We start from the raw sequence: 24,973 nt of genomic DNA, 5'->3' as shown, positions 1-24,973 counted from the left end.
CAGTAGTACTTAAATTTACAAAAGACAGGCTGGTTGGCATTCTTATCTGCATTTATTAATTACAAGTAGGTTTTTGACTTCTTATATAAAAAGGAAATTTTTATCTTAAACATTTTGGTTTTTGTCAGATCAACATCTATACTATAGAAATTGAATAGTTTCAGTCCACTTGTAATTATCAAAAGGGATGTGCAAATATCGTCACACTTCAGTTGAAACCCAACAATAAAAGATACCTCAATGTTCCATTTTCTTCAAGGAATGAACCCCAGTGTACGCTTTTCCACCATCGGTATACGCTACGATGTTGGCCAATGTAAGCCCATTATCTTTCCTCACATCTGCAAGGATCTCCACACAGTTCCTTTACTCTCCAGAGCTCTCTCAGTTCCTGTGGGGAGTACTGAGGGGAAGACAGCATGCCACTCTCACAGGTCTTCTCACACAGCCAGAGACTATCCTGTTAGAGAGACAGTGATTTCAGTAGTTTTTCTTAGAAGGTATTTCCAAGAATCAGGTTTTCTTTGTGTGCCAAATGTATTGCTAAGAAGTTTCACCAGTTGGAGCTGTACATTCCTTCTTCAACTGCTGGAGCTTTTTGGAGTACTTGAAGGGGGATGTGGTTGTTTGGGGTGTGGTTTTGTTCTTTAAATTGGTTTTAACAAGTGCTTTCTGGATTTTGATCTAGTAGCAGGTTCAAGTTTTGTAAAAGGAAAAAGAGAACGTTTCTCCTGTTTTATTCATTCTAACAGTCATCCTCTCTTTCCATAAGATCAGAGAATTTCTGCAGACTTACTTGGTATCGCTTGGGTCCTACAGCTGCCATCCAGATGCCCATACTCACATCTTCACCCTGAGACAAAACACGACAAAAGCATTTGCACCAGGAAGGCCTAAAGCCCACACCTACATAAAAAAGACTAACTACAAAAAGTTGTGCCTGAGTAGTTTACAGGTGTTCCAATAATCCTCCCACTTCTCTGTGAAAAAGCAGCAAACTGTTTCCACAAGGGAAAAAGTACAAAAAAAAGCCCCACCAAGATTACCATACCAGAGCTTCTCGGTCCCAAACAGCTGTGATGGGAGCTAAAACATCACTAAGTACGGTGAGCCAAAGCACTACAAAAAGCCAAAGCATTAAACCAGGAAAATCCAGCACATACTTGAGCAGTGTTCTTTCCAAGTCAGCAACACTACGTGCTGCTCCTCTAACCAGCCTAAGATAGAACTGAATCATAGTTTTAATACCTGGTAAGTCTTTAATCTTTCAGAATTGCTTGCCAGCCACTCAACGATGTCTTTGGAGATAACATAGCCAGACCCACAAGCAAAGGCTGGATAGGCAGGACTTGGGTACTCCAGCTCTTGCCATTTCCCAGTTCGATCAACTGCCCAGTTAAGTCTGAAACTGAAAACCACATTAACCTGTGAGGTATTTATACAAAGCTCTCTGTGAAACCTATGAACTATTACTAAAAAAAAAAAAGCAATACTAAGAGGACGAAGTAGAAGGCGGTCCAAAATAGTGTCCAGATAGCCTCGTTCCTCTAGAGCACAGTACCTAATCCAACACCACCCTTGAAAGTGAAGTTTTTGTCTGGTTCTCATCTTGGGTAGTAACAGGAAGTTCTCTGAACAGAAATGAATGTAGCACCAACGGTCAGGTCTCTCACATGGCTGCAGTACTGCTGTGTTTGTATCCAGGAAACATAACAGCATCCTTAAGTGCATTCTCTAACAAACAGCCACATCTGTGTTCAACTGCACCTGGCTACCAGTACCACACAGAGCCAGTGCCTCCAACAGGCACAGAGTTACAGCACAGTTACACATCCTATCTTCCTGATCAAACTAATGACTGCTTTAAAAAAATACAAAAAAAAAACAACCCACAATATATAGTACTGTATTTTATATAGTCTACCAAAAAGTGCCCTGCTAGACCAAAGTAACTTAGTCACAGCTACAGGAAGAAACACCTCTTGGAAAGGAACACTGGACAGAGCTTTATTTTCTCAACACTGATTTACTGTTGAAGCTTTCTGGGAGTCACCCCCTCCTCTGTGCGCTTTTCCAAACGGAGCTTAACAAAGCAGCTGTTCAACAAAGGCCGCCATCACTCTACCACAAACACGTCTTGGCAGTTGCCTCCTCTAGGGGACGTTTTATTTACTACCAGACACCTGCAGGAAGCCAGAAGCGCAGCACACCGTACTGCTGACCCCATCTGACTGCTGTGTCAGGAATGCCCTCCTGTACATTTCAGGAAAAGACTGATAGAACACTTGCCTTGCAAGTCTCTCATGCGCTCTCAGCTAACTGGCATAACTGTGTCAATGCAGCAGGTTCTCTGTGCTTTTTGCAAGCAGCTTCAAGAATTGCTGAATTTAGTCGTAAGTATAAACTAACACTTTGTGTGGGCTTCTATGAACTGTCGCCTCAGACACCAGCTCTGTAACTGAGGGATTACAGCTGTGTGGCAGACCTGTGATCAGAGTCCACATTCACAGCTGAAGTTGATATGTAAAGCACCCAGCAGACAAAAGACAGCTGACACCACAATCCACTTCAGACCACATAAAATCACAGAATCACCAGTGTTGGAAAAGGCCTCCAAGATTGTCCAGTCCAACCGTCCACCTACCACCAGTACTTCCCATTAAACCATGTCCCTAAGTACCATGACGTGAATGTTCCTTGAATACCTCCAAGGACAGTGACTCCACAACCTCTATGGGCAGCCCATTCCAGTACCAGACCACTCTTTCAGAGAAGTTTCTCCTCATGTCCAACCTCAATCCCCCCTGGTGCAACTTGAGGCCATCACCTCTCATTTTCCACTGACAGGACAGGAGAGGTGCAGCCCTCCTATATACCTCCTTCAAACTGAGGGGTAAAGGCCTTGCTGCTCATTTTGTACTTTCTATACGGATTTCAGCTTTCTTCATCTCACACTTGTCTTACCAGGAGACTGTGACTATTAGAGAATTTACACATGAAAACATTACTTATATAGAAAAGATTTTCTCCAAATCTCCCTCCCAGTACATGACTTATTAAAAAAAAAAAAAAAAAAAAAAAAAAAAAAGCAAAAAAGCAAAAACAACTCACTTTCCCCACCAAATGTTTGGTCTGTCCAATTTTTTCTGTGTTATCCTGTTAAAAACAGCCTCCAAATCAATGTAACAATCATCATCCGTCTTCAGCAACAAATCAAAACTTGTTGTTTCAACTGTCCTGTAACAGAAAAGTGATGAGTTGCTTGGCTGTAGCCCACAGTTATACAACAAAACACTTCACAAGGGTTTTTTCTGGGGAGCAGAGGAGAAAGGAAGAGATAAGTGAAGACATTGCTTTCCCTCAACTAGCTTATAAAGAGTTCCCCTGTTGCCTACAGCTTACTACGTGTCCTATCAAAAGGAGGTGGAGCTGCACCCTATAATGATCTTATGGCATAGATCTGCAGAAAAGAATCTTGCAGTTCTGTTCTGTTCTCCAGTACAGATGGGGGATTTACAAATAAATCTGCCTTAAGGAGTATTGGCCACAGAAGGATATGAATCCCTGGTAATGATGGCCACACAGCTGTTAAAAGTTAGTGGTCTGTTCTTCAGGATGAGATGGTCAGTTCAAGGGCAGTACAGCTGTAGGAGTTACACAGAACACCTGAGGAAACAACCTGGTACTTAGGCTTCCTCTACAAAGCATGCTTCTAATAGGAAAAAAACTATTTGAAACTGTCTGAAATATCAGTCATCTGTAAAATAACCAAAGCTTGAGACTCTAGGGATTATTCCTTGGTTTAATCTAACTTTGTTTCAGAGAGTAATTTCAGACAGGAAAGCATTTTCCTTAAGTTTTACAGTACTAAATCCTGAAGATTTTGCTAACCTTTAAGAAATGATCACTGAGATCTACATCTTTAACATTTAATCTCCCTTTTTAGAACTGAAAGCATGTTTCAGTTTTCAGTTACATTCTTAACCACGACATTTGTTAAAGAAATGTAGAATCTCGCCAGCAGCTAAAACTCAGCTATCCTTCTTACTCCATTCAGGATCAATTAATTGAAACAGTTGTCTCAGAATAACACAGATGATATATTATGAAAATGCTTCCTCTCACCCTTTCTTCCCCACACTATGCAATCCTCCTGTCCTTCCCCTCCATTCAGCATGGCTGAGAACAGAACTGAAGGACAGCGTCCAGTCCAGGGGCTAACCAGTCAAGAGACACGAATATACTGGCTGGAGAGCATCCAGTGCAGGGCCACTAAGAGAATCTGGGACTGGACCATCTTTCTTATGAGGAAAGGCTGAGAGAACAGGGACTGTTCAGCCTGAAGAAAAGGAGCTCAGGAGGGCTCTCATCAGCATCTACAGATACCTAAAGGGAGGCTGTAAAGTCAACAGAGCCACGCTCATTTCAGTTGTATCCAACAAAATGGCAAGAGGCAACAGGCACGAACTGAAACTCTAAGGTCTAACTCTAAGCTGGCCAAAAAACATCCTTTAGAAAAGTAAAACTGCATGCTCAGAAACAAAAGAAATTCAAAGACACAACAATTTTGTCACCTGGACTCTTAGAGCAGAAAGGTCTGCCTTGCCAGTCACACTCATTTAAGGCACCAAATACTTTATTCATTAGATATACTATGTGCCTCAAAACTGTGAGAAAGAAGCACAGCTAGATGAAGGAAATCACATAAGGTATGCACTTTGTGAAAGTGTCATATAATATAATATGCTGGATTATCTCACACTACAAACAAGGTTCCTAAGAGAAAACACCATTCTTTCAACTTACCATCGGTAGAAGTTCAGTAGTTTAGATGGAACGTTTCTGTAAGTGTCAATAACATCTACAAAAACAATATCATCATAGGTACTGCTTTCTTCCTCCAGTAAAGTATCTTCCTTCTCAAGACTTTTTATGTGACTTGTAAACCTTTCTGGGCGAGTATGGAGGCTTTTTAACAGAGCATCACCTTCTGAAAGAAGCGGCAGCCATTGTTAAACAAAGATGCGTACCTACATAATATTTTACATATTTCTTTTGGATCATATGCAGCATACAGACAAATCTGAAAAGGTGTTTAATGAGATTACAAAAGTCCTACAATCAATTTTAAAATGTATATGAGGTTAAAAGTTGCAGAACAAATAAAAAAGTACTCTTCAGTAACAAAAGAATTCGACCTTTTAAAGTTGTTCAATGCAAAAAGCTGTTCACTGTTACTCTTACCAGCAGAGTTTACTCTGTTACTGTTACAGAAACCTCAAAACAAAGAAAATATCCTTTGCTAAAGATAACTAAACTGGCCTTGTTTTGATGTAGCATAGTTGGTCTCTGCTGAACTTCACCACATACCTGACTGTAGGTAAAAGCTAAAAAGATCTTGCAATACTGAACTTCTTGGTAAGAAGAGTTTGTTGCACTGAGGAACTTATCCAACATCGGGAGGGATGGGCCTTAGCACATCTCAGTTTATGTTTCTACACAAAAGACAAGATGAGAAGACTGCCCAGCTATACTGCTGTATCTAGCTACAAAAAGACTGGAGTAACACTGAAACTCATTGCCTGTATTGGCTATGATGGACAGATGAGAATATATTACAGTATGATACAGCCAAAATCTTAAGAAATTGGAAAGGGCCCTTACAGAGTCTCTGAATGTTCTGCTGAAATAGGTGTGAAACAACAGCAGTGAAGAAGCAGGCTGCATTAGGTAACTGCTGCTTGTTAGTTTGATAGCAAACTTTAATAATTCTGAAAGTAGCAGGACGGGAGCAAATGTGAACATCACCAAGGAAAGATCTCCTGAGGACCACATTGCACACAGAGTTTTAAACTTGGGTTTGGGTTACAGAAAACAAGGACAGAGCAGACTACTGAAAAATGTTGTTTCTGTTAATAAAAAGACAATGAGATTAAAGTCAATCGGAGCAGCTGGCAAATGGCAAACAAAGAAGGCACGGCAGGACACTGATGCTGAGCATTAAAAAGAAATAATGCTTTTAGTGGAAACAATAAGCTGATCAAGTTAATAGAGTGAGCATTAATTTACCTCAGAAAAGTAACTTAAAGTTCCTGTTTTATAATAACATCAACGCAGTGCTGTCTGAAAACTTACCTTGAATAGTGTAGATGAAACCACCTGCTATCCCCTCCACACCTTCTGTGAGTTCATGTGGCAACAGCCCTTCCCCTGCCTGTCGAGGACACAATCATGGAAAGAAACAAATTAATTAAACTCTCATTACTGATCTGCTTTCCACTGATTTTAGGGCATGAAATTTCCTGGAAACTAAGAATGGAATGAGTTGAAAACAATTCTGGTTTAGGTGCCTGCATAATGAAAGACAAAGAGTAGGATTTTGAACTGTAAAATTTTGTGGCATTTTTGAAAGTTTCACTTAAAACTAGTGCACCCTGAATCCAAAACCACAGTAACAACGGGCATCACAATTATACTTATTTCATCACCTACTGAAAGGCAATGGCTGAACTGCACTCAAAACACAAGAACATGTCCCATGCTGGCATCATTTCTTGTATGCCCTGGTTCTTTTCCTGGGTAAAGCAAACTTTTGCTCCGAGACGTCAGAGGCCCAACTGAATTCATGTTTTATAGAGAAATGCAGGAAAGCAAGACACTAAGTTGTAAGAGTTCTAGGAAAAGTGGAAACGTGGTGGAAGAGAAGATAAGCTGACTCACTGTAATGACTCTGAAAACACCCCCTCCGTCATTCACCATCACTTTGTGAAGGTTTCTTGAAACAAGGCCCTGTAGATCCTGGCTCTCCCATACAATGGTGCCTTCAAAACTCTGTTAAGAGAGCAGGAGGTGGTTATGCAGGTATTTAAAGACTTTAAAAAATTAAAGAGTTTTGTGTGGATTTTTTTAAAATAGTCAACTTCACAGAATGGACAGCTTGAACACAACATAAATGTTTTACTTATACTTCAAAAAAAGTCTCAGAAAAATGCATCTGTGAAACTCAGTAATACAACCATGCTTTTAGGACTAATCATGAATGTGAATTAGGAACATTAAATTTTTAACAGAAATCTCTACTGCAAAAGCCTTTGCCTTTTTAACATCAGCAAGGCGTACGTTAAAACAGATTTGGAAATAAGTGCTGCTTTTTAGTTATCTGCTATAACCAGAGATCAGAGCCTCGAGCATCAGCAACACCCAAAGGAAAACAGTGCCATCTTTATCCTGGCAAAGCTGTCACAAACCACTGTAGTCACAGAACTCTGGCATGTCATCTTGGCAGGCAGGGAAAGGAGAAGGAAAAATAACTGAATCTCTTCGAAACTGAATATTTTTAACTCTTAATTTATGTCATTCCTTTAAAAAAATATACTGCATTTAAAAGCACTTTATCTCAACTTGAAACTCATCCTTCAGCAGTCCAACTATTACCTATGTAATATAAGACTTCCCAAAGACCCCTAGGAAGAACAAGTGGTATGCTGAACAGCTAAGAGTGGTGGCAATAGTATATTTTCTTTCTTCCTTTCTTTTAAATCATCTCACCTTAATCACAAGGTGGTGTGGAGTTGCAGGGATATTACACTCCTGATTGCTAAATGATGAGTGCGTTCAGTTTTGTTTCTCCCAGTTTCATAGGAAAAACCCTGGTACGTCGTATGGGCCTCAGAACAGAAACAACATCTTTCAGCTATCTGTAGATGCATTTCTATTTAATTTTACCAGCCTCCCAGCTTTATCCCACTTAAGCTTCCTTGTCCATCTTTTCCAGAAGCCCTCCAGTTACTGACAACCTACCATGTCCAGCTTACAGCCCTGCTCGATTCTTTGCTTTTCTCCAGAAGTAGGTCTTAACATCTGCAACAGTCTCAGAAGTTAATTACAGCTGCATATTTCAGAAGGTTCACATCTATTATTTATAATGTCAGCTTTATAATCTAATAACAGAGCTAGTCAGTGTTCACTCAAGCCCGACTTGCATGCTCAATATCTTTCCCTCGCTTCTTCAATTACCTGTCAGTTATCAAACCAAATGGGCCACTAAGACATTTCTTAGTACCAGGACTCATAAACATCCACGCACAGTGAAACCCATACACTGAATTTCCGTGTTTGCAGAGGATGTCATCCACCATTCTAACTTATTTTCATTTTCAAGTAGGGACTGGGCTTTAATCCCACTTTTATGCCTCATATGAAGACACAACCACTGTTCAGTTGTTTAGTAAGCTTCTAAGTCCTTTCACTATTCAGCAATCAGAAATGTTACAACATTAAAATTCTTACTGTTCAGTATTACTGACTTCAAACATGTACCAGGAGTCTTAATCCATTTTTACCAGTGAACCCTAAATGCAAGACGTTCTAAAGCTAGAAACTATCACTACTTTCCAGGTTGGGAGACTTGTAAGCAAATTTTCTAATTACTTCAGCCTTCAGCTATTCTTACTCTAAGCTGTTTAATGGAAACTGAAGCCCAAAAATGCTGAAAGCAAAGCATTAGTGGCACACCTGAGACTACATCATCTGTTTTTCCCCATTTAAATTCCAACCTTGTTGTTGCCAGAACACAGCAGCAATTACAGTGAATATGGAACAGGTGTACTGACGTGATGCAGCCCTGCCAAACTCCTTTCCTAATGGTAAACAGCACTGTCCTTCTTGTCTCTCCAGCTACTCCCCGTCAGTGGTATGGAATACATATGGCACAGAGTTCCAATCTCATGCAAGTGGCCTTTGGCTTTTTGTCAACACAAACGCATTGCCAGGACTTGGCTGTAGGAACCCCACATGTGAGTTTTAGTTATCTGCTGGTGGTGCTGCTCTTCTGTGCCCACAGTCGCTGCAAACTGGAACGATCAGTTCAGCCTCCAGCAATCTGGCTTGCCAGATGCTTCTTCGGTGCTGTATTTCTCTCCCTTTCCTCCAGATGAGGAGAAAGAGCAGCACTTGAGTTGGAAGATGAATGAAGCTCTTCAGCAGTTTGTGCGATCCATTAATTCTTGAAGGTGCGAGGGCAGAGAATAGATATTGTCTCAGAAACCATCTTGTGATAATTAAACCGCTCACTAAATTTACTGCTAAAGAAGTAGGTAGGAACACGTGGGCGTTCTCTCTCTTCTGAATCATCTTTTATGCTTCAGCATCTTAACTACCACAGAAGACGACATGCTGTGCATAAACCGTATTAATCTACATTAGAAACATCACGTTATCCTGTAAGCATTCAGCGCATGACATATATCAGATTAAGGATGCCCACACAAAGAAATAAATGAATGCTAATATCCTCTTCCTAAATGAAATATTTCCCATCTGCCTTTCACAAAAAATGCAGTCATTTATACCCAAATTACAACTGCCTAGAATTTTAATGTCTCAGAACAAAGACTAAGAGGAGTAAGTCTTCCTCGTTATACCAGCAAATTACTGAGGAAGCAACACTAAAAAAAAAAAAGTCTAAAACCTGATTAAGATGACAAACCAATTAATCAGCAGCAGCCCTCTTAAGAGGAGCGGGCTTCCAAATGCAGTCATTTGTACAGAGCCAGGGAAACAAATCAGGGATGAAACTGGCCCAAATGTCTTCCCTCCCCTTCAGTTTTCTCTCTCATTATATTCTTTCATACAACATTTAACTTCTGCCATAAAAAACAACCCAGACCCAAAGACAACTTATGTAAATAGCAGCAAAGACCCAATCGTATAGAAGAATACTTAAATGAAGAAAAACAGCGTAAAATGGCAGTTGACATATTAAAAGTGGTGCTGCTGGTCCAACAGGAAAAATTCCTGGACCCAGGAGGATCTACTGAACTGGAATCCTCATTCTGAATCAACTTGTATTCACTAACCTTTCTCTGTAACAATATCAGAATGTTTTCCTTTGTATATTCTGTTCCTCTGTGTTTGATCACGTTCCTTCCCAAGCTGCCACAACTAGAGCCCTATACCAAAACCCGTCTTGGACTGCACCTCTCAAAGCCAATAAGAAGAAAACAAACAAACAAACCCTTCAGTCCCTGGCCGTGACAGCTTGGCTAATGGTATCTCAGGACAATTGAGAATGCCAGTACTGTCATTACTGCCTAGAATAAAGGTCTTTCCCAAATTTCTGAGGGGCACAGCCACAGAATGTTGACATGTTTTAAAATACAAGTTTTACCATGTGAAAACCCACAGCCTACACTGTGCCACATCCTCCAGCTTATATTTTCACAAGACTCTACCAAAGACCTTGAAGTTTTCCTGCGTGATTCAATGATGGAACAATTTCCTTGCCAATGTTGTTCAGAAACACAACTACTGAAATTTCAGGGGATCTAAGTAAGCACATCTTAATAACTATTTGGCTAACACTGTCATTGTGACCATAACACACCACTGTTGTGTCCAAGACACTGGAAGCAGAAACATCTTCTCCAACTAATCGCATTTTCCTTTTTAACAACTGGTGGTAAACAAGATGGTGAAAAAGAAATTCTGGACCCCAAATATGAATACCAGAAACCAGAGGTTTTCACTTGCCCTTTTCTGCCTCAAGCATAGGTCAGTTCTATTAGTCAATCACTCTGGCTAACTTAAAAGAACTGAAGGCACTTTTGACACCAGGCATACCTCTGGCAAAATGAACTGCTCCACTGGCTTGTACCACAGTCTGTTCACTTGCACTCCACAGCTTGGTGGGCTAAAGCGCGCACTGAAGAGAGCTTCCTGTGAACAACAAAGGCAGTAAAGTGCTGTGAGATTAGGCAAATCTCATCATCTCAGTTACAATGGAAACAGACTTAGGGCATCTATAAAGATTACTGAAAACTGTCTTCCTATGAGACCCCATGGCATTCAAGCATTGGACTGAAGAGAGGGAAGCAAGCAACAAGAGTGCGAGCTCAACCAGAATCCAGCCAAGGCAGCAGATCATCTGGAAGACTCAGTGTCCCAGATAACAGACTTCCTATCTTCTGTTTAAATAGCTGACTGCTATTTGCAACAGAGGATGCTGTCCCCTAAAACTTAATTAGGACTATATTAAATAGGCCACCGAACAGCTCTTAGGTCGTAAAAGAGCGACATAAAGATGCTGCATCACCAGATTTGCAATCTTTAGAAAAGTCTCCAAGCTTTCCTATGATACTAATTTTTCACCTTCACTGGAAGTAAAAACCTAACAGCCTAATAACTTGATCTGTGCTAACATTTAGTATTCTACCATTTAGCAAACATAAATCTGATTATATTATACCTTTTTTTTGTATTATAAAACCACCTCTCATTATTCATTCATAAAAGTCATACTTCGGTATATTTTCTGCACTTAATTTTAATTATTTTCTTAAATTTACAATTCTTTCTAATGTATTACTGCCATGAGCCTTGACACTGACCCACCAAATTATTACGAAAGACAAATGCAAAATATTAAATGCAGTGAACACCACAGGATCACAGCACGGCTGAGGTTAGCAAGGAACCTCTGAGCTCCATGTGCTCTATCCCCTGCTCCAGCCAGGACACACAGAGCAGGGTGCCTGGGGCCACATGCAGGTAGCTTTTGCAGATCTCCAGGGAGGCTGGAGCAACCTGTGCCAGCGCTCTGTCACTTGCACAGCACAGAAGTGCTTCCTGATTATGCTCAATCATTTTTTTTTCCCACTAGACACTAAATTATGTGTGTGTTATGCCCACATCCGAGCTTAGAAGTTAGGGGAATTATCACTGTTTGAATCGCATAAGGGGAAGCTCATTACCTGTAAAAAGCAGCACTTTCAGAAAAAAAAAAAAAAAAAAAAAAGAAAAAAAAAAAGCCAAAATGCCAAAGAATAGACAAGAAAAAATTCAGACATACACTGCATATCTTTGTCCCAAAGTCAATGCATTTTTCTGGGCATGTGTTTTACATGTATTTAACAGATTTTTTTTTATTCCTTAATACCTATTAATATTTTAGAATCTCAAATGTAACCAGAAGTGTAGCCTGGAATTAGCTATTAGTGTTCGTTCAAAAAGCATTTAAATTTACTCATAGCACTTTATGAAACTGTTTTAATTTCCTTTTCTTTTTCTCACCTGTACTGCATATATATAGGTGTGAAATAAGAATTTATGATGCAACTGAAGTAAAATATAATTCCTGTGCTTGCCATTTAAGTATTGCTCTTCTAAATCACCAACACAGCATGTTGCTTTCTGTAAGAAATAAGTTTGCAATACAGACAATATGCCTCAGTTCACTTGTAAAAGAGAAGTGCAATGTTCTACCTCATGTTCTGCCTGGTACAGTTTGACAGTGATGTTCCTCTGGAATCCCACCCCATCAGCTTCATAAAAGACCCCAAGACTGGTGATGACAATGGGGTAAAGCACACGGAAGTTCACGCTGACAACTCTGTCCTCAGATAGCACAGAAGGTGTGTCCTCAGGGAGGCTGAATGCTTCAATTTCCTGATTCAAAACTAGATGAAGAAAGAAGGGACAGAGATAATGTGAGAAGATTTCATAGCTCTGGAACTGCATATACACAAAGCACCTGGATACATGCAAAGCATGCTGATTAGCTTCCATGGCTGGCAAGTGCACAAGGATAACCAAGTGCTGGAGGAGAAGAAAAGACAGCTGACTGCAGACTGCAGTAAGGAGAAACTCCCAGTGATGCAGCAGTCTGCAGGTTACCAGCAATAGCAAGCCAATGCCTATGCATCCACAGAGAAAACAATAAATTCACAAGGTGAAGATATAAATGCTTCTTGATCATGTATATGTCTGTGTATTAATATATTAAAATAATTATGTACCAAAATGGCATAAATTTTTGCTCAACTTGGCTGCCTGTTTTAGCATTATGCCCTCCCCCGTGCCCTGAGGCAATGGTTATTCTTGGGAGACTGGCTAAGCAGAGGTTATGCTATTCATATCCAAAGGTTACAGAAATTACTCTGGCTCCACAGCCAGGCTGTCCTTAGATAACTCGTAATTAAAGAGCAAAATTAAATAGAAAAAAAAAAAAGTCAGGAAGAAATTTGTAATTTTAGTTAAAGTATTTTTGTAAGGCAGCATTTCACTTTGCTTCTTTATTTCTATCAGCCAGACTTGCTTGGAACTCATTTCACCAACAGAGCCTTTTCCTGCCTTCCTACTGTCTGCACTCATGTATGGTACTGGACTGCGTCACCGAAGCTCTCTCCAACTTGATTTCACACAGGGATATAGTAAAAAAATGTATAATAAAAATATATCACATGGGAGAGACCATTCCTTGATACAAGAAGAATGCAAATCCATTAGAATCCAACAGCCTCCCCTTCACACCCTCAAGACCTCCCCTCTCCATGCCTGCACTTGGCACTTACAGGAAGGTTATGTGACCGTCAGGACAGCAAATTCTAGGCAGCGTTCATTTAAGGACTATCCATCTCAGTTAAGCACCTCAAGTTATTTTCATAAAAGGTGATCATTTCTAGTTCAGATCATAGAATTTTTATAAGTTAACTTCTATACCTGGATTACTGATGTTCAGAAGCTTGCAGGAGTAGGGGTCTTCTCTGTCCTCCACTGGCACAGCACAACCACGTGCACCTATTATAAACTTCACAAGGACACTAAAATAATTTGGTTTTATTAACACCAGTTCTTTTCCCTCCTCCCTTCACCTTCAATAAACTTATTTGATCACAGCGGCCCACCTTCCCCAAGATTAAGATTTAAAACCCCTTAAGATCAACAATGAGGGTCTCTGCATACAGAAACCGTATGAATCCCTGTGTGGGGGCTCAGCTGCAAACACAGAACAGCCTTTTACACAAGGGCACAGGAATACTGGCCACCAGGATCGGGATGGTTGTTTTCAGCCCCAGTCCTGACAGTGCAAGTCAGGAGACAATAAGCAGTACAACCAGCAAGAGCATCGACCTCCACCCAGTCTTTCACTCAGCAGCTAAATATCCTCCTCAGATTCCATCTAAGCCATGAAAGGTCACATTTTCAGATGATCAAAGCGGCTATGCTTCACTCTGTACAGCACACCAGATTTGTGAACAGCAAATGGCTTTCAGTATAAGGCAGGTACTTAGAGGGGAGGCCTATAAACTTCACAGTGACTCCAGGAATGAACTGCAGAATTTTCTCAGTAAAAAACATCTGGTCTGCAGATTGACAGGTCTATGTGAGTGGTCAGGAAGGGTACTGCTGGTACACTTGTGTCAGTGGGAAATACACCTAAACTTTATCTCAACTTCACAGTTGAAGCTGTTAAAAACATTTTGTGGTGCTCTCACCAAAGACAATTGTGCTTGCTTTCAAGTATTCTGGGTTACTAAGCAAGTCAAGCTGCATACCATACAAAGCAGACACTGCAACGTGGAAAAGGGAAAGTCTGATACATCACTAATGAACAACAGCAATTAATTGTAAAAATGAACAGCAGCGAGCAGTTGAACCATCAAAAGTTTCTGTATACAGCTGTACAGTTAGAATTTCCTGTATAAAACAGTTCCAGCCCGCAACAAGCGGTATTTTTATACAGCACTAAGCAGATTTTAAAATGATCGGAACATAAGATGCTCAAAATGAAGGGGAAAAAATGGAAATCCTTTTTTAAAAAATGATTAAATCAAGAGATTTATGCATAATATTGTTTTCACAGCCCCAAAAGTTTGAAACACTAGAGATTACCGTTGGCTCAGTGTTGGGTGTTGTTTCAAGTGCTGGAACCAAGTGTTCCTTATAACACTGCGCAGTTCATGATTGTGGCGAGCTGACAGAACACCTACAACAACATCATAATGTTTCAGCTTCCACTGAGGAAAGAAGGCCAGTGGACCTAGAAATATAAAGTAACAACAGATACGTTACATGCACGATTCTGAGCTGCAAGCAGTAATTAAAATGCACATCAAAAGCAAGAGTACCGAGCACCTGAAACACTAAAAACAAGAGATAAAATTACTGTTGCATTCTTGGTTCAGAAACAGGAAAACATCTTCAGCACACCAAAACCTTCGCTATCAATCTGTAAAAACACTCCTGGAATGAACAAAGCAGGTCAGAAATCCTGTGGGTAAGGTACAAGGTCCTACTGTGTACTCTGCCAGTCTCATGGGAGCTCGAGCCTCCTGCTTGCTTGCAGGCACTTCTTTATTCTAAAGCCTGGGCACCTGGTACAAAGCCTTCACTGTTATAATTCACCATGATTCTACCCAGAAGAAGAAATATTTAAACCAAGCCTGTCAGATTCAAAAACATGCCAATTTTTCCTCTGTTTGTTCTTAAGGCTGCTGGACCCCTCAGCTTCACCACTTCACTCTACCACGCCAAGGCCTGTTGTTTCCAGCTGCTCGAAGCTGGGCAGCACCGTGTGCCTTCACACAGGGTCTGACATCCCTGCACAGAGTCTCTGGACATCACAGCCAACACTTGTAATCCATGGTTTAGCTTGTGCTGGTTTAACTTAGAGATCACAAAACCTGAGAACAGCCAGGGAAGTAGCTCAATCAACATCCAGACTTGGAGAAAAATACTTTTTTGCTCTAGGGTGTGTTCATAATGAATTGCACCTGAGACCTGAATCCCACAGCCAAATAAAACAGTGCTCTGCTACTGATTCCTAGGACAGCACAATAGCAGGGCATGTAGACTGTGGTGCTTCCACAGGCAAATCTTTCTCAGTCTATTTCCCACTAAATATTTCTGTTCTGAGCATGCAAATAGTGATTTTCAAGGGAAAAGAAGGTTTAAGTTCCATATTATTTAAATGAACTTGCGCTGGCAAGTTTATCGGTAACTGAAGCTAAGCATTAACATATTGAGAAGAGTTTACATCAGCTTAGACTCAAAAGGAATTAAACCCAAGCAGTGATCCATTATTTCCGTTCTTCAGCATCAGTTTTTCACTACAGTTAACTGCTATACCTCGTATAGAAATGGCAGACTGAATGGGTGGCAAGGTTCAGGAATATTATTTGTGTGCTGATGGAGCTAAGTCCAAACTGGTTGCCCTATAAAACACACAGAAAAACTTGTGAATGAAACACATCATTCAATCCAAACACAGTTTTAGCCTTCCAGTAGGCTGCTAAATACTGACTGCCTGGAATCCCTGCAAGTCTTCAAAGGCTACTAAATAACCAAGATCTGCCACAACTCCACAACAGAGGTACATGATACAGCCACACGTCTCTAAGACTACAACATTGCAACAAATTCCTCTAAGGTCTCATAGCTCTTTCTCACACATTCCTGTGATTATTCTCTCAACAGCCTTAGCTGCAAGCCTCCAGCACAAATCTCACAGGAGGACACACGTGTTTTCTGAGCGCACATTAGACACTGTTTGTACAGATCCTGTTTTTAAAATATCACTTTTAATTCAAAGCAGAGCAATTTCACCAAACCAAAATTTAAGAAAAATGAAACTCTGCACAGATGTCCATGGGATGACTTGATTTAGAATACCAAAAGTTGGCATCAATCAATTAAAACAAAACAAAAACCTACTTGAATCAAAAATACAGTTTTTTTATTCAGTTTATATTTCAAAATGAGTGAAGCTTTGTCTTATGAACCATTCACGTGGGAACAGCATTAATATAGCAGATGCTTCAGAATCAGTATCCTACCGCACTGAGAACAGTTCTCCTGTTTTAGGCAGTCTCTTAGCTTTGTAAGGTAGTGTTACAGCAGCCCATACTCAGAAGATTTTCTTTTCTGCCCTTGAGGGTATGCTGCTGTAGTTTTAAAACCATTGAGAATGGAAAAGAAAGAAGAAAGAAGAAAAAAGAAAAAGGCCACAGGAAGGCTTAATTTTTCAAAACTTTGATGAATGAGCTCCTTACGTGGTAGCAAAGGCTTCTACTTTCTGCTGAGAAGTAGTAACAATACTTGCTAAGCTTTCTGGAAAACAGATTCAGATGTTTCTCTCTGAATTAGTACTATCAAAAAAGAGCAAGAAAAAGTCAGAAAGGTGGGGGGAAAAAACCATGAGGCTATTATTCACTTACACATACAATTTAGACATGTCACTTACATGATCTGATGCAGCATAAGTCACAAGAAAACAATGCTGACCTCCAAGTCAATAGTAACTAAGTATTTATATAAGAAATCAATACTTGACACTGGGGACCAAAGTGAATTATCATATCTTCTATTTTTGTGCATTCTTAGGCCAAAATGTGAAGCACTAAGAACAAGCTTAAAAAATACATATCTACTGTATCACTCTCAACTTGCATTGATTGTACAAGACAACTAAGCCATTACAATTTCCAGTTACAAAACAACGGGAAAACTGCAAACATGTTGGTTTTTTTGGTGGAAGATGGAGAAGGAAGGTGAGCAGAAGCCTAATGTTAGCTATGCTACTGGCTCTCTGCATGATCCAGTGCAAGTCTCTGCCACCTTGCACTACTTACACTCCCATTTGCTTCACAGAGAAAGTACTTTACAGGCATGTGGTTACAGGCCTGCTAACTGTGGAAAAACCAGACATGAAAAGAAAACCAGAAGAACAACAACAGGAAGACTATATATCACATTCCATGTTAAATCCTAAAAGTGCCACCAACTGAATGGATGCAGGAGGGAAAGCTTTTTTTCAGTTAAAAGGCCACGCTCCCATTAGTTGCCTTGCTTTGGAATTCTTAGGTCTGCGTGGCAGGTGCATCAAGCAGCCAAGGACTTCTCAGTAAAGCGTAAGCAGCCAAACGTGCAGTGCCTACCCCACACTCTCCCAGCATCAGGCACAAGTTGCTTTCACTGACACTTTGCTTAAGCCCGTTATCCCACAGCAAAGACTATGAAGATGTGAATGGAGGCAGCCTGTTTCCCAGCCACTGAGATCTGTTTTGTTCTACACAGAAACCATAACGAGTACTTCTGTCAGCACTAAGAACGACAGAAGCCCAGCCTGCCAGAATCTTGTGCCACACGCCTAATTAGTTCTTTCAGCAGCTTTTCTTAGGCTGGGGTATTTGTAAGGACAGGCTCCCACATAATTCTCTGACGTCTGACCAAACACGTATCTCTGCTGGCGCAGTGTTCACCTCAGTACGACCTGCCATAAGCTGGCACAGGATGTGAAACCTGGGGAAAACACCAGTCTTTGTGACCTCCACCTGTCTGTCAAACATGACTGAGAGCTATCAACGGTTCAAAGTCGGGAAGAAATGCAGGAGGAGGGGAATAGGTCCATACAGCACAAAGATGTGCCCTTAGAAGATGAGGCTGAAAACAAAGCAGCGCCTCCTGATGAGGTGACTGTGGGAAGAGGTCGCTGCCACCAGTCGGCCTGCTGGCCCTACTCGGATGTGAACCACCTCATCTGCAGCCAACAGCTCCAGAAGTATTATTTCCCACACTACAAATATTAACAAGCATCTCTCCTTCCTGCGAGACTGACTCTCAACAAAATGTCAAGCTAAGCTGTTAATTATATTTACAGCCATTACAAGGACATGAAAAGATTGAGAGATCATTTAGCTTGATTTTGTCAATAAACAAAGTAAACGTGATCTTGCTGCATGCATCTCTACTGATGAGTCCCCGAGCAACTACTAAATCTGCACGATGTTTTCAGACAAGTTTTACCAGGAGCACAGGCCCCAAAGTGACCCAGTACCAACACATTTCATGGAACCGGACAAAGAAGAGACCCACCTGGAGCTCTCGCCTACAGAGGCCCGGCACCGCATGCCTCATTGCACTATCAGGCAGTAATCCTCTGCTGGCAACTGCAGGACGAAGCCAGCTGTGCAGAATGCTGGGCTCTGCGCCTTCTGCCATCCTGCAGCCACCCACTTGTGCAGGTCTGTCAACAGACAGAACTAGGTAGGCTGCTCAGAAGTTAAGAATATTCTCAACTAATCCACTTTGTAAGACTCCAAAGGAACACCCCCCACAAATCCAGGTGTTATCTTTGCCTATTCTTGTGACTTTGGAGATGTATCCCTGCTTTTAAATGCCTTTCTCATCTGTGCTGCTTTCTGAAAGATCCAAACAAACACGGAGGAAGGAATTAACTGAATATAAAGAAGGTTTGTATTCACAGAGTGCTGACACACACAGAAAAAGAACAAACCAAAGAGCAAAAGCAGCTCTCTCTCCACCTCTAAACTTCTTCACTTAAAGTAATCTGCTGTAGCTCGTCTGCATTACAGTTTTTTGTGCGAGCAGAGCTGCATGACCTCATTGCAGGACCTACGTTAAACCAGAGCTAAAAACCAACAAGAAGTGCACACACTCTTCTCTGCAGGAGCGTGGTACTCCTTAACACAGACAAGCCTTTAAGCAAGCTTTTAAGCACTTATGGATTCAATGAGGAAAACCTCTGCAGGCAGAAGATTTATTTATTTATTTTACATTAATGTAATTCCTTTAAGGAAATAGAACAGTGGGGTCCTATAGCATTGCAAAGCAGCAGTTGCAATACTGGCAGGCTGACAGTGCTCTGAACACCATACAGCACTCACACTATTCCAGGCCAAGCCTCAAAAGTGTAGAAGCAAAAGGAACAAAGCAAATCCTTTTTGCGACACCTGAAGTGATGAGCAGCACCTTTACCTGTTGAAGAGTAATTACCAACCTCTGAGTACAAAAGCCAGCTCCCAGAGAAGGATGCTTGCTTCCTTGTGGCTGTCCTAGTCAGTAGGCAATTTAGAAGAGCTTCCTTCAGCCACAAGCCTGGCTGCTCAGCTATGACACAACTGGTGGGCATCCTTTGGCTCTTGCTCTAATGCCAAAATGCATTAAAATGCATTTCTAATGTTGCTTATCAGGAGTTTGCAATGTATCAGACAGAACAGTTGCAAGACTCAAAAAAAAAAAAAATAAATAAAAAAAATCCCAATTCAGTTGACAAATATTGGATTGACAATTATGCTCATCAAAGGTGAGAGAGTTGGTTTTGTTTGGCCTGGCCCAACTCTGAAAACAGTGTTCTGATCAGATCTTATGGACTGAGGCAGGGAACAACGGACATCTCAGGCAGAACCACACAGCTAGAGAGCCAACACCAAGCCTGCCTGCTGCCAGACAGTTTCAATCTCCAAGGCCATCAGACTAATCAGCCTTAACATGCCTACAAAAGATGAAACAACTCTATGATCAAGCAATATACTGCTCTCTGACAGACAGGGTTAACAGATGCCAAGAACATTTCTTCTTAACGTTCTCTCTTTTTGGCAGAATTTCTCCTTACGAAGCAAAGTTTTATTCATAACCACATGATTTTTCTACTTTTTGTTATTTCCATGTCAAAAAGCCAACAGTGGGTTCAGCTCTCCCTGCTCTCTCATCTGACAAGTGCACAGGCCAGTCCATGCAGGACATGGTCCTGATTCTGTGAGGCAAGTCACTAATTGCCAGCCTAACCAACTCTGTATGTGGATCCATTAGGACAGTGCTGGAAAAGTATGTGCTGAACCACAGGACAACAGATGGCACACAAGCAGCTTCAAAAAAAATGGTGTTTCTTAATCTGCTCCGTAATATTCACTAGTAAAAGACTGACTTTAACAGAACCACAAGGGCCACATTTTAGCTGCCACATACCCACAGAAACACAACTGGAATTATGTCTGAAAAGGCATTACCATCAGCAAAGCAGCTTGTTACACTGAACCTGTGGGGCATTTGATTAGGTACAGTAACTGAAGGCTCTTATTTCCTACTCAATTAGAATCGTGCCATCAATTAAAACCCACAATTAGCAATGAACCCACATGGAGTGTGAAAAGCAGGTCTCTCTGTTCTTTCTCAAGTTTCTGAGGTCATTTTATAATTAGCTGCTATCCAAGACTTTTACAAAAATTAACCAAAACTTCCTACCCACAAAATTTCCTTTGGATAGAACCTGTTTGTAACCAGTCAGACTTCAGTTAAACCTAAATGCATCTTCTTGCATGTCTTGCTCAGAAGCATGAATTACAGCCCCATTCACTGGTGAAGAAAAGGAGCAGAGAGCCAGGAGTCAGGACACTACGTCAGCAGACAGTGCCTTTCATCTCAGGGCTGATCCTATTTACTTTTTCCAGTTAATAAGTACAGTGTACAAGAAGTATACTGGCAGTATACTGGCTTCTGCAGCAATGGGGTGAAAGCCATCATGAACACAGAGGACAACCACATGCCACAGCAGGCCTAAGTGTGCAGGCAGGCTACAGCCTTTCACATGGGCACTCAGGAAGAAGGTTTTATTAAAGGAGGCTCTTCCAATGAAGGAGAAGCAGAAGAAGCAGGACAAGCAAGACCATAAGCTCCTGGAACAGCCCTTTCTAAGGCAATTAAAATCCAAGCGAACAAATATAGCAGCCCCAACCCTTTTTTAGATAAATATAGACTATAGAGCTGCCATTTAAACACGAAGATTAAGAGCTGCTTATTAGAAAGGTTGAGTACAATGGGTAGTCAGAGACGGCTCTTTCAGTCTTGTGTTCGTGAGTCAGTTGCGTCAAGGTAAATAATTGTTATAACAGGCCATCAGATTTTAATAGAAGTTTCCATTCTGCATCTGTGTGTATGCATGCACAATGGTCCCTGAGAGGAAAAAACTTCTTAAAAAGTAGAATTGCTCTTCTATTGCTTTCGATCTGTGCTGGGGCAGTTTTTGCAACTGTTGAGACACTACACAGGAAAATGAAACACCAGGGAATACATAGATAACGTGTTTCTATGTCACAGCTACTATAAAACATTGTCCCACAGTCAAATCTATTCTTATTGTGAGGGCAGAGTCCTCCTTAAAACACAACATGAAAACCAGGCCTGTGGAGAGCACATATCTCATATTGAGCATTTTTCTACCAACGATGGAAATTTACCTTTTATGAGAAGTGTCAGTTTTCCTTCCCTCCGCACTGATACATCACTCAATTAACTACAACCCTTGCACAAACTAAATGCATGCTTATTGTCCTTCTACCAAAAAAAAAAAAAAAAAAAAAAGCAAAAAAGCACTATTGAATGCAATATAGTTTCATGGTAACATGCACAAACTCCAACACAAATGCTAACAAGAAATCCCAGAGCAGCAAAGCTTCTTCCCCATCCAAAGCTGAGAAACCTCTGCATTTGCTTTAGAAATCTCAACAGAAAACATCACTATGATGCACTGGAACAGGTTGCCCATGGAGGTTGTGGACGCCCCGTCCCTGGAGGCATTCAAGGCCAGGCTGGATGTGGCTCCAGGCAACCTGGTCTAGTGGCTGGCGATCCTGTACATAGCAAGGGGGGTGAAAACAGATGATCATTGTGGTCCTTTTCAACCCAGGCCTTTCTATGATTCTATGATTGTGATTCTATGAGATTTCACACAGCCACCTGCAGCTCCCACATGCTGAGCTTACAAGGACTGCACCATGGAAGACGAATGACACAGTGACCCCCAGCATCCAGAGGAACCTCAGCCTGAGAACAACAACTCCTGTGACAACTTAGAATCACCTCCATAAGGGGCACACAGGCACAGCCACACACCATGTCTCCAGAGCACCCCAGCTCCCACCCTGCTCACCCCACACCTGCGGTACCCAGCAGTACTGGAGGCCTGCAGACTCGGCACCGCTGCGTACAGAACCTGCCCCAAAGCATGGCTCTGTCACCCAATGGGCTGCTGGGGCTCTCAACAGAGCTCGAGGACAAAATACGCTGTTATCTCCGGATCGTTTCCCAGACATCCTATAAAAAGAACATTTCTTAACGCTCCCAGACAGCACCTACGGGCGTCTGACAGAAGTTTCTCCCCAAGCAGACGCTTATTTCCACCCGCCGTGCAGATCCACGGCCTGAAAACCACAGGTCGCACGACGAAGAACGCAACGCGGCCCTTAGGGCTCTGCTTTCACTCGCGCCGGCTCGCACCCCAACCCTATAAGAAGCTCTCCGCCGCCCCGCAGGACCGGCTGGTGCGGGCTGCCCGTCCCGGAGCGGCGCGCAGCGGGACGCGCTGCCGGTCGGTCGGCAGCCAGCTCTGGAAACAGCCGCAGCCCCTCGCCGCCGCCGGCAGCCGTTTAACGGCCGGCCGCGGCTCCCGGCTCCCCGCCCCGCTCGGCCCCAGTCCCGCCGCGGGAGCGCCTCCGAGCAGCCCCTGCCCTACCTGCCGGCCGCCTCCCGGGGCCGCCGGGGCAGCTGAGCAGCAGCCAGAGGTGCAGCGCGACCCCAAGCGCACAGGGGCACAGCAGCACCAGCCAGTTTCGCATTGGCCGCCGCCGCAGCCGGCCCCTTCCCCTCCGCTCCGGGACTACGGGCCCGCTCGGCGGAACGCGGCTCCTCCTCTCCGCGCCGGCGCTCGGCCGGGCCGGGCCGAGCTCCGCTGCCCCGCGGCCGCTGGGAGCTGCAGTCCCGCCCCAGCCCCGGCGGGCGGCGGTGGCGCGGGCGGCGGCGGCGGCCGCCTACAGTCCCCAGAATGCCGCGGGAGGTTGGGACCGGCGGGGCGGGGGCGCGGCGGGAGAGCGGCGTCCTCTGCCTCGGGGAGGCGCCGGGGGAGCAGGGCTTCGCCTCGCCTCGTGCGCGAGCGCGGCGGGCAGCAGCCGCGCACCTGGCCGCCCCGGGTCTCCTCCCGCCGTCGGGAGCGAGCCGTGCCTCGGACGGCGCGTGGGGACCGGGCGGCGCGGGAATCCCCCAGGGCCCCTCTCTCCTCACGGCAACTTTTATTTACGCACGGTACCAAAACATCAGCGCTGACGCGAGATCCTTATATAACCGTGCCGAGGGAGGGCTGTCTGCTGGCACACCGCTCTGCTGGCACCGCGCGCTCTGCGTTCCACGTTTCTGCCGTCTGGAAAAATCTTCGTGCGACCATCCGGCGGGGCGCCGCGCAGAGCTGAGCCCGGCGCTGGGCGCGCTGCCGCTGAGCTGAGGCGCGGCGTCGGCCGCCCGCCTCAGTGCCGCGGCCCCGCCGCCCCAGCGCGCCCGTGGCACGGCTGCGTGTGGGCATCTCACCTCAGCGCTGGGCTTTGACAGCCCGTCCTCCGCGCGGCTCCGCGTAAAGGAGAAAGGGCTTTGAGTTAAATCAGCGCTTCGCGGTGAAGATGCCTCGGCACGGCGCTTAGAGCTGGCAGACGTGGCGGTGCCACAGAGCGAGACGAAGGAGGGACGCCGCACCTGGAGCAAGCTCCCAGGCGGCCGCAGTCCCCATTTTACGTGCCCCTCCCTTGCTGGCAGCTCAGCTCTCCTACGTGGCTGATGGCAAAGCCACGAAGCCGTGAGGTCGTGCAGGCCTGCCCCATTGCCAGGAATGGCTGCGCTCGGTTGTGCTTGGAATGCATGAGGCTCTTCTCTGTGATTTGCGTTCTTGCACTCAGCCTCAGAAAAGCAAGAAAACAACCCTCCTGGTTCATCTTTGTTTGTGCAACACTAGATTTACCTGCAGAGGTTCTCCTTCAAAAAGTCATGGTATAATAACAGCATAGCTTTCCAGAACAATCCCTTACTAATCCAATAAAGGCAAGAGGGTGCTTCACTTTGGCAGAGAACTGCATCAACACGACAGCACTCAAAACCAATTGAGTGAAATACTTCATTCCAGCAAGGAATCTATTATTTGGCTACAATCCCATGGAGGATTTCAAACAATTGATATGTCATTACCATGGCAGGACAGTGGCCAATATGTGATAGTAATATTCTTGATTTGGGGAAGGCATTTAGGAGATGTTAATAGTCCAAGCTGTCTTGCATCTAACCCACAACCACCACTTGCTGAAGCTGGGTAGCCACAAGGGTAACTTCACCCTGATTAAACAAGTTTCAATAATGTTGGATGAAGGAGAGCATAAGATTATTGATACCTTGAGAAGTTACTCATCTATCTGGTCCTTCTGAACACAGACAGCAAAGAGAAAGGTCTCCTTGACCTTCTGCATGGTGAATCTACCTGAAAAAGCAGTGTGGATAAATAAGCTTCTCAGAAGCTAATGTATAAACTAAGTTATTGTGTAATAGCCCTCAGGCTTAAATGAATGCTTCCTGAAGCTATTCTATC

At 43.2% G+C, this 24,973-nt stretch overlaps 1 protein-coding gene across 1 annotated transcript; it reads right to left on the bottom strand.

The window, feature by feature from the left end:
- Positions 1–325: 325 nt before the first annotated feature.
- B3GALNT2 (beta-1,3-N-acetylgalactosaminyltransferase 2) lies at positions 326–23,189 on the bottom strand (the record flags this gene model as incomplete). Its single annotated transcript, XM_079550025.1, has 12 exons — positions 326–460; positions 797–853; positions 1,249–1,408; positions 3,112–3,237; positions 4,807–4,990; positions 6,136–6,214; positions 6,721–6,831; positions 10,621–10,716; positions 12,262–12,455; positions 13,498–13,598; positions 14,671–14,818; positions 23,087–23,189. 12 exons carry the CDS (start codon positions 23,187–23,189, stop codon positions 326–328), a joined length of 1,494 nt encoding a protein of 497 aa, XP_079406151.1.
- Between the last annotated feature and the right edge of the window lie 1,784 nt (positions 23,190–24,973).

The sequence above is a fragment of the Tetrao urogallus genome (genome assembly GCF_951394365.1).
Source record: "Tetrao urogallus genome assembly, chromosome: 2".
Classification (NCBI taxonomy): Eukaryota; Metazoa; Chordata; class Aves; order Galliformes; family Phasianidae; genus Tetrao; species Tetrao urogallus.
Note: the sequence above shows the minus strand (reverse complement) of the source record. Positions and strands in the feature narration are given on the sequence as shown.